Genomic DNA, 19,884 nt, shown 5'->3' with positions numbered 1-19,884 from the left:
GTCAACGGGTTGTTGTCCGTGTACACAGTGAACTTTGCGGAGGCCAGGTAATGCTTAAACCATTCTGTGATGGCCCACACCACTGCCAAGAATTCTAGCTTGAAGGAGCTGCAATTCTCCGGGTTTCTTTCAGTGGGCCTCAGCTTCCGGCTGGCGTACGCGATCACCCTTTCTCTGCCCTGTTGGTTCTGTGCAGTACGGCTCCCCCTACTGGCCTGGGACAGGAGGTGCTGCATGCTAATGGTCCCTGACCAGGGAACCTCCCTCCTGCTCTCAGACACAGCCTTTAATATTTGTGGCATCTAGGCGTGGGGTGACACAGATGCTCATAAGGAGAGCATATTTTTACCTCTATACAAGTCACTAGTGCGACCACACTTAGAATACTGTGTACAGTTCTGATCTCCGGTGTATAAGAAAGACATAGCTGAACTAGAGCGGGTGCAGAGAAGAGCTACCAAGGTTATTAGAGGACTGGGGGGTCTGAAATACCAAGACAGGTTATTATGTGGCACCCCAGGGGTCTGGTTGCCACAGTGATAGAAATATCACATCTGAGAGCAAGTGGGAGGTTCCCTGGTCAGGAGCCCTTAAACATGCAACACCTCCTGTCCCAGACCAGATAGGGGAGGAACCTGCCCTATATAAACTGGATCTGGGGCGGGGTTAGAGAGTTAGAGCCTGGAGAGCAGTTCCAGACACAGGGAAAGAAACAGCTAGGAGCTCTGTAGGAGCAGGAGCTGAGTGCCAGGGACTGGAGCAGATATTGCTCGTCCTGGCTGAAGACACTATGACCGGACAACGGAGTCCGAGGCTGTGGGAACCTCTAAGTCCAGCAGCAGAAACCAGCCGGCAGAGGATTCCAGGTCCTCTGGCCATAGAAGCCCGGAGGCTCAGTCACGAGCAAGGGACCAGCACCGCCATCGAGGAGCGGGGGCTATCAGAAGGCCCCAAGTCACCAGCCATACAGGTGATCACCACACGGTACACTCAGGGACGTGGGCTACTTTACTCGCTTACAGCAAGGTAGCCAGGAAGAGTGCAGAGAGACGGGGAGGCCTACAACTCCACCTGGCCAGGGGAGCTCCTGCTTGTTCACAGACTGACCAGGCCCCTTATGCTAGCCAGTACTCCCGGGAGGGTCTGCCTTATCATCACCAGTAAAGACCCTGAACTGCACTGCAAAGACTCTGAGTCGTTCCTACTACACCCGTGCACCATCACTCCCATCATCCACACTAACTGCCCTGAGGCTATACTCCTCCCATGGGGAGTTATCCCATTCTCTGCTGCGCACACAACACCAGCCTCAGCGGTCTGCCACGCAGCGGCGGTACGCCTTGACCGCGATCCACGGGTGGCGTAGTCGGACAATTAACCTAAAACTTATACAAGACCGCCACTGGTTTGACCACCCTGAGCCACGGGACCGGGTCGCCGCCACGGAGACTACAATCCCCAGAGACCCGGCACCGGGTAACCCACACACGTGTACACTCGGCCCAGGGGGCGCGTCAATTACACTTGGGGTTATTTAGTTTGGAAAAACGAAGGCTTAGAGGTGATCTTATTACTATGTACAAGTATATGAGGGGACAGTACAAAGACCTTTCTACTGATCTTTTTACTCTGAGGCCTGAGATGGGGACAAGGGGGCATCTTCTACGTCTGGAGGAAAGAAGGTTTAATCATAATCACAGACGCAGATTCTTTACTGTAAGAGCAGTGAGACTATGGAACTCTCTGCCGCATGATGTAATGAGTGATTCACTACTAAAATTTAAGAAGGGCATGGATGCCTTTCTTGAAAAGTATAATAGTACAGGTTATAAATACTAGATTCCTTGATAGGGCGTTGATCCAGGGAACTAGTCTGATTGCCGTATGGAGTTGGGAAGGAATTTTTTTCCCCAATGTGGAGCTTAGTGTTGGCCACATGGTTTTTTTTTGCCTTCCTCTGGATCAACATGTTAGGCTATGGGTTGAATTAGATGGACTTAGTCTTCCTTCAACCTTAAAAACTATGTTACTATGTTAATCCCTGAAGTTCAGCTTAATAATTGTCAAATACATTACTTATTTAGTAGATACAGCACTAATTATCATTATTATTACTATTATTATAACACTTTAAAACATGCTGCAAGATCCAGAGAAAAATCAAGGTTTGGCATTGTGATTCAAAACACTTTGCTGTATTTGATGATGTAAGGGCAGCATATTACAGCTACAGGTCCATACTGCTGGTATCTAGTATTTGTTTGACAACTACGAATACTTCAAAAATATACAGGACATAGTCTGATGTATTTATGAGAAGAGTGCTCCCCACCTCTGTCCGCTTCAAGCCACTTCTTAGAGCAGAGAATAAGAGGCTTCTGCACATATAAACAGCTGCATGTCAATAACTGCCCTGAAAGGAGAGAGAAGGCTAGGAGAAGTGCAGTTGAGGGGGCTGCTCTCATACACTGGACTCATACACTTTGGATGGAATATATCAAGGTTTTTGCACTGGGTTCATATCACGCTAAAGTTTTTGTTGTACACCTTATTTTCCAAAAGAAAATGTAGATTTTTGCTATTTTACACTTCTTTTGCTACTTTAAAAAAGTGAACGTGTTTGGCTAGTAATGAATAATCATATTCATGATTGAATTTCAACTTTTTTAAAAAGTCACTCTACAGTCTACAAATTAAAGCCAGTGGGGAAGATATAAAAAAGTGAAAAAACAAGTAAAGGTAAAGATGCACTAAAATTTTCAAACTTCATGCAACACTGATATATTTGGTTCAAACGAAGGCAATGCGGCCACAAGTAAAAAAAAATCAAAAACTCTACTCATTATCATACCTCCCAACTTTTGAAGAACAGAAAGAGGGACAGATCATGTGGCCCACATAGCGTTCTGCAGGAAACTTTGACCATGCTCCTGGCCACACCCCAATCCGTGCCCATTTACCATTTCTTTCTCCCCTGGCAGGAGGAGACGTCAGAGGGGCGGTGGTAATGAGGGGCATTCAGCAGACACCCGAGATTGCAGAACTTAGACCCAAATCCGAGACTGTCTGCTGTATCCAGGACAGTTGGGACTAGAGATGAGCAAATGGATTCACAGATCTCTGGTCCAGCGTCCACGTCAGTGCAAGCTGGTAGCTGGACGGGAGGCCGCAAATCTGTAACCTTCTGGCATCCCTGCTGAGCACTTTCTCATCTTTATGTAGTTTCACTATATAACATCTGGCTTTTTTGTGTCTATAAATCTGTGTTGACATGTTGCAGAAATACTGTGTTTTTTGTTTTCTGCAGATGTCTGCACCAAACTACACAATAACAATCTTCTTCCCCTTATTTGATGTATTTTTGGTGCAGATATGAAGCCGCGTTTTTAATGTGTTTTTTATAGTACAGAAAAGCTTTGATTCTGCGCTTAAAAAAGTATCTGCATTTTTTTACATGCGTTTTTTGTAGGCTCCACATAGAAAACAAGAGACAAAAAAAGTACCAAAATTACAGGAGCAGTTTTCATGAAATCACATCCACTTTGCTTGGACAGTTAAACACAGCAGAATTTTTGAGCAAAAAAGCAGCAGAAAGTATGCAGCATTTACACTACATGTGAACAAGGTCTAACTTTCTTAGCAAAGTGGATGTGATTCCATGAAATCTCCGCCCTTTGTGGTCTGAAGACACTGCTGAGATTGCAACTCTGAGGTTGTTGTGCATTTTTTCCCTATGGTCTTCTTCTAAAAAAACGCATGAAAAAAAGCCACTGTTGGATTTTTAAGTGCAGAATCACAACTTTTCTGTACTACTAAAAAAGCGTTAGAAACTCTGCTTCACATCTGCTCCAAAATCGCATCAAAAACACATAAAAGAAACTCAAATATGCAAATACGAAATAATCAGAGAAGATTGCTAGTGCATTGTGTAGTGCAGGCACTTGCAGAAAAAAAGCAGCAAAAAGAACGCAGCATTTACGCTACATGTGAACATGACCTTAGCATTACAGTTTTATTAAAAAATGTTATGGGTTTAATAGGGAAAAAATATCAATCATGCCATTTTTTTACGTCATTTACCGATCCCCTTAAATAATCTGATCACTGTGTTGCTAGGGTCGTTACGATTACAGGCACACCAAATATGTCCATGTTATTTGATAACTTGTGATATTTATTATTTTTTAAAAAAACGCATTATTACTTTTTTCATTATCATGTGTTTTTCATTATTATTTTTTAGTAATTTTATAGGATGAAAAAATCTCTTATTCTCCCTCTAGGATACAAATACATATATTGTACACAGCAGTGTATTTCTATCAATATACCGTATTTTTCGGACTATAAGACTCACCGGACCATAAGACACACCTAGGTTTTAGAGGAGGAAAATAAAAAAATAAAAATTGAAGCAAAAAATGTGGTGATGATGCACTTTTAAGGGGGAGGGGGTCTTCTGCTGACACTGGTATAGGGGTATGTCCCCCAATTCTGACAATATCCCCCATCCTGGTATATATGCCGCCCCCCTTCCTTTTATATGTGGTCCCCATTCCCATCCTGGTATGCCTGGCATCCCTCCATCCTGGTATGCATGTCACCCCTCATCCTTATCCTGGTATGCATGGCACCCCTCATACCTATCCTGATATGCATGGCACCCCTCATCCCTGTCCTAGTATGCATGGTACCCCTCATCCCTGTCCTGGTTAGCATGACACCCCTCATCCCTGTCCTTGTATGCATGGCACCCCTCATCCCTGTCCTGGTATGCATGGCACCCCTAATCCCTATCCTGGTATGCATGGCACCCCAAATCCCTGTCCTGGTATGCATGGCACCCCTCATCCCTGTCCTGGTATGCATGGCACCCTTAATCCCTGTCCTAGTATGCATGGTCCCCCTAATCCCCATCAGGCTGCACATTAAAAAAAAAAAAACACTCCTAGTCACCTCTCTTCTTTCCTCCAGCGCTGCGTCCTGTCTGCCCGCACTGATCTCTTCATGTGAGCTGCGCATGACGTCACTGAAGTGCGCGGCTCACAAGGAGAGATCAGCTGCCGGAAGTCGCTGCTCCCCACGCCGGAACTGTGTGCGCGGGGAGCAGTGACTTCACTCTCCTTCATAGCCGGCACACAGCGGAGCCGCACTGCGGCTGCTGCGGCCGGCTATCTCCTGTGCCCGCTCATTAAAGGGCATGAATATTCACCCCCTCCCCATGCCCATGGGCATGGAGAGAGGTTGAATATTCATGCCCTTTAACAGAGGGCACAGGAGATAGCCCGCAGTGGGGCTGCACTGTATACCGCTATTAAGGAGCATGAATATTCAGTGCGCCCCACGCCCCATGGGCAGGGGGAGCAGTGAATATTCATTTTCTTTAGGAGCAGGGACAGTGTAGGCTGCAGCTGGCAGCTGCTGCCTCCTGTGCCCCGCTCCTCCACCACACATAAATACCGCTCCCCCCACACCACACATAAATATACCCCCCCCAACATTCGGACTATAAGACGCACCCCCCATTTTTCTCCAAAATTTTGGAGGAAAAAAGTGTGTCTTATGATCCGAAAAATACGGTAATTTGCCTATGGATTCAGATCCTGCAACACAGATCAAGTACACCAAATTCTCCCCTTTACATCAGTTTGTGGCTCAGCAGTTTAAGTTCTTGTCTGCAATGTTAAGGTTGTAGGTTTGTGGGTTTGAGACCTGGAAAGACTCGTAGAAAAAAAAGACATCTTTATAATTGCTCATTATTATTTTTACTACATTTATAGGAGCAAAAAACAAATATTTTTCACCTCAGTATACAGGGACTATAAAAATACATTGTTATACACAACGTATCTCTGTGAATGAATATAACCTGCTTCTGGATTTATTGCCTGCAATAGTAGTCAAGATTACCAAATTCTCCTATCTATATCAGTGTGGTACATTGTAAATGTTTTTTCCCAGCAATATGCGCTCCTGAAGGATGATGATGGAACTTGATATTCGGATTCAAAGAATTTTTATTTCAAACTAAAATACAACCGGTTTTGACTTCTTTGAGTCTTCCTCAGGTATAACATCATGCATATAAACAGATCTATCTACACACATTTTATAGCAGATATCCTTGCTTGTCATTTTGGGTGGAGACTGAAAGATCTGTTTTTCAGACACACCCAGATACTCAGATATGCAGGATTTTGCACTCTGAGGAATCTAACAAAACCCATATACTAAATGACTTTCATACAGTTTTAAAAAAAAAAAAAAAAATTTTTATACACAATTTTTTTTTTTTTTTTTCTCCTTTCCTTCCTTCCTTCACACAGAAAGCATTTTCTTTTCTAAAAACACTATAAATATAATTATAATTTTACCATATATAAAATGTCTTCTAAAATGTTATTGAACATACTAAAAGTGTGATTTCATACAGAAATGTAAAATCCTGCAAAAATGTACATTATGACAAAATTTAAAACCTTTTCTTTCTTCATATTAAAACCATTATCAAATACAATTTAGTAGAAAAAAAAAAAAAATATATATATATATATATATATACACATATATATATATATATATACATACATACACACATATACACATACATGCACACATGCACATATACACACGAAAAAATATATATATATATATGCATGCACATGCATACCTGTCGACATTTGCATGTCAAATACCCTCTATAATATCATTTAATCCATCTGGGTATAATGTACCCAGACGGAAGATCCAATATGATTCTTTCCGGTTTAAATTTTGTACCCTATTAGTACAATTCTCAGGTATTTGCTCCAACGGGGTCACGGAAATATTAAATATTTTATTATGCTTCAAACATAAGTGCCGAGATAAGCTCTGTTTTAAAAACCCATTTTTGGTATTGTGCCTGTGGCCATTCATACGGGATCGTAGGGACTGGATGGTCCGACCCACGTATTGCAGGCCACAGGTACAGGTAATGACATATATTACAAAATCACTATCACATGTTAATTTTTGTGTGATTGCTATAGTTTCACCCGTACTGTACGATGTAATGTACTGAGTCATATGATTGATGATTTTGCAGGTACAACATTTTCGGGAGCCACATCGATGGACCCCCGATTTGAAAGCATCCGTTTTATTTGTCCTAGTTTTTTCTTTTTTCTTAATACATTCCTGTTCCCCATCTTTGGTCATTCTGAGATTACTAGGGGCAATTATACCCTTCACTGTTTGGCCCCTACGAAAGGTAATATTGGGTCTATCTGGTAGAAGTTTTTTCAAAAATGTATCCTTTTTCAACAAGTACCAGTATTTATTTAAAATGTTTCTTATCTCCGTATTACTACGATTGAAAGCGGTAATAAAGTTATACTGCCACCCATCTTTTTTTCTTTCCTTATTCTTATTAATTATCTGCTTGGGCTTTTCTCCTCCTTCCTTCGTTATCCCCTCCTCCACATCCTTATTTTTGTTATTCTCTCTAGATAAGCACTCCTGCTGAGTTCTTGCTAGATTAGTTCTGTATGCTGCCATAATTAATCGTTTTGGATATTTCTTATCTGTAAACCTATTGATCAGAATTTTTGATTGTTCCACATAATCTTCCTTATTTGTATTATTTCTCCTAATTCGACGAAATTGGCTATAAGGAATGTTTTGCTTCCATTTTTGATGGTGTGCGCTCCGAAAATCAAGGAAGCCATTAGTATCAGTTTTCTTAAAGTACGTTTTAGTGCTGATTTTTTTATTTTTATGGGATATTTCTAAATCGAGGAAATTTATTTTTTCTTTATTGACCTGTGCAGAAAACGTGATCCCCCAGTCATTCCTATTTAATGTCGTGATGAATTCTCGAGCTTCAACCTCAGTACCTTTCCAAAAAATGATTAGATCGTCAATATAGCGACGATAATATAATATGTTGTTACAGTGGGGGCGCTGACACAAGGGCGATGAGGACTCGAAGCATCCCATGAAAAGATTTGCAAAACTTGGGGCTACCCGAGTCCCCATCGCTGTGCCAAGCCGCTGTATATACAATTGCCCCTGGAAAGTGAAAAGGTTATGTTCCAATATAAATTTTAGACCCATTATTAAAAATCGTCTCTGATTTTCTGGCATATCTACTATCCCATTCAAATAATGTGAAACTGAATTGATTCCCAATATGTGTTCAATATTGGAGTAGAGAGCATGTACGTCTAAGGTTATGAACATGTAATCTTCTTCCCATGCAAAATGTTCACATTCTTTTATTAATTGACTGGAGTCTAGGAGAAAAGAGGGTAATTTTCTAACTAGATCCTGTAAGTGCAGATCGATGTAATGTGACAGTTGACTGGTTAGTGACCCTATACCCGAAATAATCGGTCGTCCGGGAGGTTTCACAGGGTCTTTATGCACCTTTGGCAGGTGATAAAAGAGGGCTGTATTTGGATTTTTGTTAGTCAGGAATCGTTTTTCCCTTTTATTTATGATGTCTTGTTTGAAGGCAGTGTCTATCAACCTATGATATTCTTCAATATGTTTTTTGGAAGGGTCAACATCTAATTTTTTATAATATTTTGCGTCTGATAATATATTGTATGCTTCCTCCAAATAGTCATCTCGGTCCTGAATGACAATACCCCCTCCTTTATCTGCCCCTCTAATCACGATTTTTTCATTGTCCTTTAGTTTTATTAAGGCTTCTTTTTCTTCCTTTGAAATATTCGTTTTTTGAATAGATCTTTTATTCCTGGTTCTTACTCCAGAACTCATGTTTTCTGTTTTCCCTTTTTGTATGTTTTTCTCTCCAGTCCTATTTAATCCCCGAAATTCCTCGGATACCAAAGCGTAAAAAGTATCCAAATGGCTGCCCCGGTGGTGAGTGGGGTTAAAATTGGATTTGGGGCGGACATTTTTATGTATACTATTACTGGGTTGTATGGTATCAGCTTTTTCAATAGTTTTTCCTTCATTCGTATCTTTACACCCTGCTGTTCGATCCATTATAGCAAAATGTCTAATAAGTGTTAATTTGCGGACATATTTATTTAGATCTAGGAATAAATCAAAAGGCCTGGCTCTCTGTGTGGGACAGAAGCCCAGACCTTTAGATAGAATTGCTTCTTCAGCCTTAGAGAGTTGGTATTTAGGTAAATTAAATAATTTTATCGTACTGTTCTCTACATTCCCTTCAATATTATTCTTTTTTATACACCTCCTTCTTATGGGGAGACCAGAGTTTTTTTCTTTTCTCCCTCCTCTAGAACCTCTGGTCCTCCTTTTCTTTTTGAGGATTGCAACGGTGTTGGAGGAAAATACTTTGTGATCAGATTCTTCTTTTGTACCTGTATTGGAAACGCTACCAGCGAGCCAGTCTCCAGACTGGGTAAAATGATCTCCGTGGGTGGTCGTGTTGGTCTTGGTACAATCTCTAAAAAAGATATATTTGAATTTGCTGGAGAAGGAGATGGTGCTTGCACTACTGTGGTGTAAAGATTAGGTGATTCAGTGGTGTTATGTGTTGTGAAAATACTATAGTTAGAGCATAATTCAGATATGTGATTCTGTGGTCGTATTATTACCTGTGATTTTGTATTAGACTCTACTAAATTGGGAGAAAGAAAGGAGAAGAGTGAATTGTTGAATTCCTCTTCCTCCATAATTGATATATCTCCCTCAGAATTATGTGTACTAGTCTCCTCGCTAGCTGCCCCATAAATTCTTTTCTTATGTAACGGTAGAGAAATCGCACCTGGAGTGGAAGATATGACCCTAGTATTTTGTTTCTCTGGTTCCAAAATATTATTATTTTTATTCATGTTATTTTTGATATTCATTTTTGGAATAGCCCCTGCTTCCAACGCAGTAAAGGTTCTTTGGGGTTTAAATGAACCCTCCATACGGGCAGAATTAGTCTTAGAATTATAAAAGGTACGCAAACCCTTTACTATTTCATTTTGTTTTTTCAAAAACCTATTATTATCTACCTCTAATGCGGTTCCTATGGAGTTTACCTGACCAGAGGTTTTTGGTTTTGTGGCAACTTCATTATTTTTAGTCACTCTCCACCCCGGCTGCGGTTTCTCCGGATGTTTATTCACCCGTTTTTTTAGGTCAAAAAAATCTCTGCGAACCTTTTTGGTCTTCATCTCAATTAAATTGCTTTCAAAAATTTTTTTTTTTTTTTTTAAAACTGTATGAAAGTCATTTAGTATATGGGTTTTGTTAGATTCCTCAGAGTGCAAAATCCTGCATATCTGAGTATCTGGGTGTGTCTGAAAAACAGATCTTTCAGTCTCCACCCAAAATGACAAGCAAGGATATCTGCTATAAAATGTGTGTAGATAGATCTGTTTATATGCATGATGTTATACCTGAGGAAGACTCAAAGAAGTCGAAACCGGTTGTATTTTAGTTTGAAATAAAAATTCTTTGAATCCGAATATCAAGTTCCATCATCATCCTTCAGGAGCGCATATTGCTGGGAAAAAACATTTACAAAGTGGTATTGCCTATGAAAGCTCTGTCCAGTGCTCTCATCAGCTCCCAGATTTCTGCAGCAAACTGAATGGAAAGAGGAATGGAGTGATCCACTGATTGGATTTACATGCTTTACCTCAAGATACCAAATAGGTGAGTGGATTTATACTGAGTATATACCCTTGGAATCTAACTACTACACTTAGAAGCCTGCGCTTCCTATTTTCTCTCCCTACAATCCCCCCAGTGTGGTACATTGGTAGAGCACTATCCTGTGAACACAGAAATGCATGTTTGAGTCAGGGGAGTCACAGGAGGGAGCAGAAGTGAATATTTAATTTATGCACTGAGCAGAGAGAAAGACCACGCTCCCCGAGGAGGAGACGCTATGGAGCGATGAAGACATAGGAGAGGTGAGTATAGAAGCTGGGACAAAAGCTGTGACGTGACGGGACAGTCCCGTTGAATCCGGGACAGTTGGGAGTTATGCATGATGATTTCAACGCTATGTGTCTGGTGTATTCTTTCAGTGCTCCTAGTAGCCAAATGGAAAAACACTGTGCTATTTTGTCCACTAGCAGGACAGACCTGTTCCTGTAATATACTACCCTTATAGTGCAACATATTGATAGCTCAATTACAACAGGTTTCAGCTTTGCTATGTTAATTTTATTGTTGTGTGATCTTCTTCAACAGCTTTCAACAATTATAGAAATGTTGGAAGGGGCCTTTTACGGGCTAGATCTACTGAAACTTCATGCCGTCACTACAAAAATTGTTGGTCGAGTTGATAAACTTGAAGAGGTAAGTTTACATGTTAAAGGTACGCATGACATGAAAACAATTCTCCAGACAGCATTGCAGATCTTTGTTTTCAAGAGTAAGGACATCATGCACAGATTGGTCATGGGTCTCCTGACCCGATGCATGGAGACTACGCACCATGGTTCATACTTGGACAATGAAGCACGGATGTGTGAAGTAGGCTACGTTTCCACGATGTGCTTTTGACACCGAATATTTTTGCTGGATTAAAAATGCAGCACCTTACAGTTCCAGCAAAGTGGATGAGATTTATAGAAATCTCATGCTCACTGTTTTTCTCTACAAAGCTATGTTCACACATTGCGTTTATGCTGTGTGTTTTTTCTGCAAGCAAAACCTGCTCTCTTGGCAGTAAAGAAGCTGCTTACAAAAAAGCAGATTTTGCTGAGTTTTTGCTGCATTTTTTCTGTATATTGCTGCATTTTGTCAGGTACATTTGTCTCTTGTGCATGCTGATAAAGTTTAGTGCATAAAAAAAACATGATTCCACTTCCTTAGGTTTTTGCTCCATAAACACAGCAAAAGCTGATACCTGCGTTTCTTGCTGAGTTTTTGTACTAACCCATTGCTTTCTATGGGTGAAAAGACGATGCAAAAACACTGAAAGAAGTGACACGCTGCATTTTGTAAAAACGCAGCAGTTTGCCAAATCAGTCTGGAAAAAAAAATCAATGCGTGTGCATGAGATTTCTGAAATCTCATAGCCTTTGCTGGTATTGTAAAACGCAGCTTAAAATTTGTATAACAAATACAGCAAAAACGTAAAGTATGAATATAGTCTAGTGCAGCATAAACTGACCTGCAGGGTATGTTTCACATCCACAACATGTCAATTTCTCTTGCAGGTACGCTGAATTTTCTGTGCGGATTTTCCCCATAGACTTACTTTGGGTGTGGAAAGTAAAAAACGCACATGAGCTTTAAGTGAGTTTTCGCATAAACGCATCAAAAATGTATGCAATCCGCACCAAAGCATGTTAGTAACGTTTTGTCAAAGCCAAATACTAGGAAGTATCTAAAACAAAGCAGCTTTATTTAAAGCATGACATACTAACAAGAGACAAAAAAACAGCGTCTAAAATGCGATAAAAACACCTAAAAAATGCAATAAAAAACGCAAGTAACCTAATTTAAATAATAGGTGCACAAATGGAACAGAAATTCTTCAACACCAAAACTCAACAAAAAATTATTGTGGGAACGTACTGTAGCCTAAGTCTACGTTCCTGCAACGAGTATATGGTGAGTGTTTGATGTTGAAGAGTTTCTTCAGCATTTCTGTACCTATTAGGTAATTTTGGTTGTTTGCCTTTTTTTTTTCATTGTGTTTTTTGTGTGCGTTTTTTTAATACGCACACAAGGTTCATCGTGTTTTTGATGCTGCAGTTCTGATCTATTTTTGGTATGTGATGTTTTATATACATCATGGTATGTGGCTTTGCAAATACCATAATTTCATGTAGAGGTGACATGAATTTTTTGTGGTTTTCCACAATGGATTTTCTGTATGTATGTGGAAAATCCGCACATAAAACTCAGCGTACCAGCAAGGGAAATTGATATGTGGATTTGAAACATTCACTGCAGATCATTTTATGCTGAGTAAATAAAAGCACAGTGGGCAGGAGATTTCTAGAAATCCAATCCACTTTGCTGGAACTGTAGAACACTGCGTACCCATTATAGTCCATGGAGCCGTTCATAAGTCCGTGTTTTTTTTCACGTCCGATTTTGAACAGATCAAAATTACCCATACAAAATCTATAGATCTGTAAGGTAGTCATGGGCAAGGGACTGCTATGTTCCCACACCCTGGCACCCTAACAAATAAACAGTGTCCCGATTCTCCAGTGCTATGCGTGTAGTGTGTAACACTCACATTTTGGTTGCAGGCCTCTGCTGTCTCCAGTTCTTCAACTTCAGGAACTGCCGCACACACATTAGGAGACATCAAATTAGGTTTACAATAAAGAAGCTTACTTAACTGTGCATTTCCATCATATTGAAGCATGCAGTATTGGGCACAAACTTTTCTGTTTTCAAAGTCCATAGCACAGCACGTTCTGATGTCTACTGTTCGCTAGTAGTGTTGAGCCACCCCCGTAGTGTTCGGGTTCGGTTCGGTTCGTCGAACACCGGGATGTTCGAGGAACTGTTCGTCGAACTGTTCGTCGAACACCTTAGAACACCGTCGAACACCGTTAAAACCAATGGCAGGCAAACAAAAACACATAGAAACACATAGAAAACACCTGCAAAGGTGTCCAAAAGCTGACAAACTGCTCAGAAGACACTCTCTTTAAAAAAGCCGGCCGGCAAATTCAGCAGCGGCATACACCGGTACCCGACAATTTAGACAAGAAGGAATAGAGCATCACACATAGATTAGATAGATAGAAACATGTCAGTCACATATATAATAAGTACAGTGATAGTGTTGCTTACTGTACTTGTCATTTAGTATTAAAATAAAGGATTTATTATTAAAAAAATTGGCGTGGGGTTCCCCTTAATTTTAGGCTCTAGCGGAGGTTAAGCAGACGGCTGGGGCAGATGTTTGAAGCCTGGGAAGGGGGTAATACCCACGGAGCTTCCCAGGCTACTAATATCAGCCCCCAGCTGAATACATAGCCTTTACTAGCTATTAAAATGGGGGACCCCCCAAAAAAAATGACGTGGGGGTCCCCCCTAATTTAATAGCTAGCAAAGGCTAGGCAGACAGCTGGGGGCTGATATTAATAGCCCAGGAAGGGAGCCATGAATATTGGCCCCCTCCCAGGCTAGAAACACCAGCCGTCAGCCGCCTCAGAAATGGCGCATTCATAGGATGCGCCAACTCTGGCACTTAGCCTCGCTCTTCCACGCTGCCCTGGTGCGGTGGCAGGGGGTAATAGGGTTGGGGTTGATGTCAGCTTATAATGCCAGCTGACATCATGCCCAGGTTAGTAATGGAGAGGCGTCTATAAGACACCCCCATTACTAACCCCATAGTCAAAGTTAAAAAAAACACAAACACCCAGAATAAAGTCCTTTAATTGAAATAAAGACACAATCCTTTATTGTTCTAAATTAAACCATACTTACCATCACGCCCATTCCAGCTGAAGCCAACGATCTCCTGCAATAAAAGAAAAATAATAAAGCAACCTCATCCTTACCTTTCCATGGTTCCCACGACAGCTTCAGCTCTGCTACATCGAGATGACAGGCTGGACCGCAGCAGAACGCTGCCATCCAGCCTGTCATCCCGCAGACACTGAGAAGCGCAGGCTTGCTTGCGCTGCTCAGCGTCTCTCTGTGACGACATCCAGATGAGCCGAGTTCATGTCCAATGAACTCGGCTCACCTCATGCACGTCACTGACAGCGTGGGAGAATTCTCCTGCACTCAGCACTTCAGCGTGAGAATTTTCCCACGCTGTCAGTGACGTGCATGAGGTGAGCCGAGTTCATTGGACATGACCTCGGCTCATCTAGTCGAACACCGCTCATCTCTATTCGCTAGCCCTCAGCTACACTTTTCCGCTCTAACATCTGACTCCTGAGATACACCGTCTGGCTCTACAGCTTGCATGAGTCCCGTCCCAACTTCCTTATGCAATTCCCTGTCCGACTTCCTTTCCTCTCCTAGGAAGATATTGAGGCATGCTTCTCAGTGCCTCAGCTGGATCGTAAGTCCCGGACGTTCCAGGATTGTCCGCTTTGAGTTTATGGCTAACGTTTTCTTGCTGTTGAACAGCAAATGCTCCTCATGCCCTCAGGCCTGCAATTACTGCTCTCTCTCTCTCCATCTTGTTAACTGTTCCTGCTCCTGCCACACGGGGGCTGTTCCTGAACACATTAACTATTTCTATCCTAAACCGGTCTACTTCCTGAACTTATTGTGCCCACCACTGTAATATACCCAATCCTATATTATAGCTAAATCTTAACCTATGTCCTATGTACTTATCTTATCCTTTCTCTATATCTAATACATTTATCAGAACACATTGAGTCATCCACATATTATAGCAATACATTGACTGTGCACCTTGGTACCTATAAGGATCTATACAATATAAAAACTTTTTCGTATATACAGGTTATAACCGTTTTTTCTAATCAAGGGAGAAGCACATGGTCATCCTCTTACAAATCCATGATAATAATAGAAAGCACACGGATGTCCATTTTTCTTGCGGTAAATATGCATTTTATATGCAGATTTTCCCCAATGAGATGAGGAAAATCTGCAGGTGAAAAAAACATGTCCATTTTGATTACATTTCCACAGCTGAGACCCACTAAAAACACATGTAATTTGCACACGACTATCAAACATGACATAACAAAAAGAGACAACCACCAGAGAATAAACACAATAAAATAATGCACTCAAAAATGCAACGAAAAAATGCACTAACCTAATTTAACCACACCAAATACTCATTGTTGAAACTTAACCTAAGGCCTCTTTCACATGGCAGTGTCTCCAGTATGTATGGTGACAGTTTTCATACATACAAGCGACACTTACACACGTAGACCCATTCAAATGAATGAGTCTGCGCACATGTCAGTGTTTCCACGGACTGTGTGTCCATAGGCAAAACACGTTGTCATGTCCATTTTTTACACACCGCATGGGCCGCAGAATGTCCGACACACGCGCACACTGATGACACATAGATGACATCCGTGTGTCAGAGTCACACTTAGCGGCGCCTGGGAATCAGCGGTAAGGTTAGCACTTTTCCCAAGCGCTGGGTGCTAAATCAATCTCTCATAATTGTCCCCTACTTACACGGAGATCATCGCGAGCTAGGGACAATATTGAGAGTAGTATTCTGCCCCGCGGTCTACAACAAATGTAAAAATAAGAATAAAATAAAAAACACATTATACTCACCTTTACACCTAATTCCCTGAAGCCATTGTCATCTGTAAACAAACCAAAAATAAAAAAGAACAATATCCCTCATCTGTCCGAAGATGAAATAATCCATCCTACCGACATTTCTTCATCAGCGTGCATGGTGTCTTTAGGCGACCGCACATTCTGACGACCAGGGGAGAATGTCTCGTTGCAGAAAGTGGGCTCCTGATCTGTGCTGTGCTCAATGAGTGACAGGACACCACACAGTGAGCTCAGCACAGTTCAGGGGCCTGCTCGCTGTAGTGCGACATTCTCCCTGGGTCCTCAGCATGTACAGTCACCTCAAGCCACCACTCACACTGATGCAGAAATGTCACACAGGTGAATGATGGCGTAGGACTCTAGACTATTAAATCTTCAGACAGGTGAGGGATATTGTGTTTTTTTTAGTTTTGGTTTGTTTACAGGGGACAATAGCTTCAGGGAATTAGGTGTAAAGGTGAGTATAATGTGTTTTTTTATTTTCTTCTTATTTTTACACTTGTTGGAGACAGCGTTGTCAGAATACTACTCTCAACACTGTCACTTGCTCGCGCTGATCGCAGCACAAGCAGGTGACAATGATGAGAGATGCCTCCTGCACCCGGCGCTTGAGAACAGCACTAACTGTATGGGTTGCCACACAGGTACACACGGACACACGGCACCCGGCACTTGAGAACAGTGCTAACTGTACGGGTTGCCACACATATGCCACACAGGTACACACGGACACACGAACACATATATCTCCAGTACTGTTTTTTCCAGGACCAGAAATATCAGGATGTGTGGAAGAGCCCTTACAGCAAAATCAATGAGATTTCTAAAATATCATGTTTGTGACCTGTGGTTAATTTTTTAAAAATGCGGCATGTTAATTCTTTCAGCATTTTTACTGCAGTTTTTCCACATTAAGATCCAAATGGGTTATCAACACAAAACAAAAAACACATCAAAATTCACTAAAAACGAATGGAAAAAAATCCACAATACTTCTGCTGCATTTTTCTCGCTACCGTCTGCTTTTCAAGCAGAAAAAAATGCATTGAAAAAGGAACTTGTGACATACAGTATACCTGTAGACACTATTTTCTCTAGGATTTATACTCTTGTAAGGAAATAGTTAAACCGCATATAAATGAAGATTAGCAAACCCAACAGCTCTATCTACCTTAAAGCTTTTAACTTGCAAAATCAATTCTGTTTTGGGCAGAGCGTTTTTTACAAATGAGAAAACATCCAAAAATGTGTTTCGGCTATGAAAACCTTATTGCCAAAAAGGTTTTTAATATGTATTTTTCATGTACTGATTAAGTACCCAAAAAATGTGAAAGGTTAAGTTCACATGATGAGTTTTTGTTGAGTTTTTGATGCTGTGTATTTTTGCTGTGCCAAAAAGGCAGCATCTTACAGTTTTATCAAAGTGGATTGGATTTATAGGAACCTCATGCTCACAGTGCATTTTTCTTTTATGCTGCATTAACTGACCTGCGGTGCATGTTTCAAATTCGCAAGTTGTCAATGTCTTTTGTGAGTATGCTGAGTTTTTTGTGCAGGGTTTCCCAATAGAATTGCATTATATGCAGAAAATCTGCAGGTAATAACACACGTGTTTATAGTGCGTTTCCACAGCGGAACAGCACTAATAAAGTTTGTCAAAGTTAAAGACCAGGAAGTATCAAAACAAAGCAGTTTTATTTAAAGCATGGCACATCAAAAGGGAGAAAAATTTTGCAGCTTCAAGAAAGCACTAAAAAGACATGTAAAAAACGCAGTAAAAAATACAATGAAAAAAACACAAGTAAGGTACAGAAATGGTGCAGAAAATCTACAGCATCAAAAAGTCACCAAGTAGCTCATCGTGGGAAGATAGCCTTAAAATCGTGGTAATAACACAATAAAAAGCAACCTGTGAAAAAAACAGCCTAAGGATATGTGCACACAACATCTTTAAAACTCATGGCAAACTTGCCTACTGGAGCTTTTCAAGCAGAAGACGATGCAGGAAATTATTATTTATAATTATAGCGCCATTTACTCCATGGTGCTTTACATGTGAAAAGGGGTATTGTTACTCTCGCGCCCGGACTGACTGGCATGAGCTTGATTAGTGATCCCAATGGACCATGAACTGAGGACTGCCTGGAGGGGCATAACTAAGTATCAACTCGGTCCGACCAAGGTCACACGTGGCTCATTCGACTCGGTGAACCAGGGAGGAACCGAGCAGGGGGACCAGGTGCTACTCCAGGTCAGACCCCAGTCACAGTTGTTGACCCACACCGGGGAACGCAGGAACAGACAGGTTAGGCTGGCATACAGACAGGTGGGTACTGGCTGGCACGGCTGGTATGAAGACAGGTTGGAGTGGAAGGCATGGCTGGTATGCAGACATGTGGGCACTGGCAGGCACGGCTGGTATGCAGACAGGCGGGTACTGGCAGGTAGGAACGCAGGCAGGATAGCAACCAGTACAGACTGGGACACAGGAACGGAGCCGCAGGTGTGGTGGACAGCAGAGCAGAGCGAAACCGCAGATGCGGAGAACAAGCAGAGCAGAGCAAAATATCCAATGCGGTGAACAAGCAGAGCGAAACCGCCGGTGCGGTGAACAAGCAGAGCAAAACCGCCGGAGCGGTGAACAAACAGAGCAGGGCGAAACCACAGGTGCGGTGAGCAAGCAGAGCGGAGCAAAACCGCAGGTGCGGTGAGCAAGCAGAGCGGAGCAAAACCGCAGGTGCGGTGAGCAAGCAGAGCGGAGCAAAACCACAGGTGCGGTGAACAAGCAGAGCAGAGTGGAACCGCAGGTGCGGTGAACAAGCAGAGTGGAGCAAAACCGCAGGTGCGGTGAACAAGCAGTGCAAAACCACAGGTGCGGTAAACAAGCAGAGCTGAGCAAAACCGCAGGTGCGGTGAACAAGTAGTGCGGAGCAAAACCACAGGTGCAGTGAACAAGCAGAGCGGAGCAAAACCGCAGGTGCGGTGAACAAGCAGAACAGAGCGGAACAGAAGGTGCAGGCAGACAGGACAGGGCTCTGTTCACATGGAACAGACTGGAAAATACAGGAAGATGGTTAAAACAAAGGAGGTAGATACAGAGGCAGGGAAAGGGGACAAGCAGAACCAGATACCCACAAGGTACTTACAATGAAGTAGCGAGTGGACACAAAACTCACAAACAGAAGTATAGAGACAACGAGTTGGAGTTAGGTGCAGGTTCAGACACTGCAGGAAAAGGGAAGGTACGGACATAGAGACAAACAGGTAACGGGCTAGGACACTGTTCAGACAGGAACTGAACCTGGAACAAGATACAGGAACGAGCCTGGGAACTCAGCCCCCAGGGTGGCGGAAACAGACTAGAAGTCAGAGATACAGGTAGCAGCCCTGGGTACTCAGCCCCCAGGGTGGCGGAAACAGACTAGAGTCAGGACAGGACCTGGCAACTCACAGTTGCACAGAACACACTGTAAGAAGTGTTGCTCTGGCACCTCCTACTGGGTGGAGGGGGTTTAAGTATCCAGTGACTCACAGCAATAGGCTGGGGACGCATTAGGACTGCGCACACTGTAGCTTTAAGAATCAGGAAGCAACAGCGCCGATGCCCTAAGCCAGCAGACAAGAGACATACAAAGAGCAGGTACTGGAGCAAAGTGTGCAGCCTGGCCTGATAGGTAAGATTGCGGT

At 42.2% G+C, this 19,884-nt stretch overlaps 1 protein-coding gene across 3 annotated transcripts in view; it reads left to right on the top strand.

Moving 5' to 3' along the window:
* The window catches only part of OLFML2B (olfactomedin like 2B), a 753,194-nt gene that overhangs the window by 294,119 nt on the left and 439,191 nt on the right, over positions 1–19,884 (top strand). For all 3 annotated transcript variants that reach the window (XM_073644077.1, XM_073644076.1, XM_073644075.1), the window contains one exon: positions 11,170–11,277. In XM_073644077.1, the coding sequence (XP_073500178.1) occupies positions 11,170–11,277 (108 nt within the window). The remainder of the gene's footprint in view (positions 1–11,169; positions 11,278–19,884) is intronic.

Source organism: Phyllobates terribilis, unplaced genomic scaffold (genome assembly GCF_046119375.1).
Source record: "Phyllobates terribilis strain yellow unplaced genomic scaffold, ASM4611937v1 Scaffold_8__6_contigs__length_399053987, whole genome shotgun sequence".
Classification (NCBI taxonomy): Eukaryota; Metazoa; Chordata; class Amphibia; order Anura; family Dendrobatidae; genus Phyllobates; species Phyllobates terribilis.
This window is presented reverse-complemented; position numbering and strand designations above follow the sequence as displayed.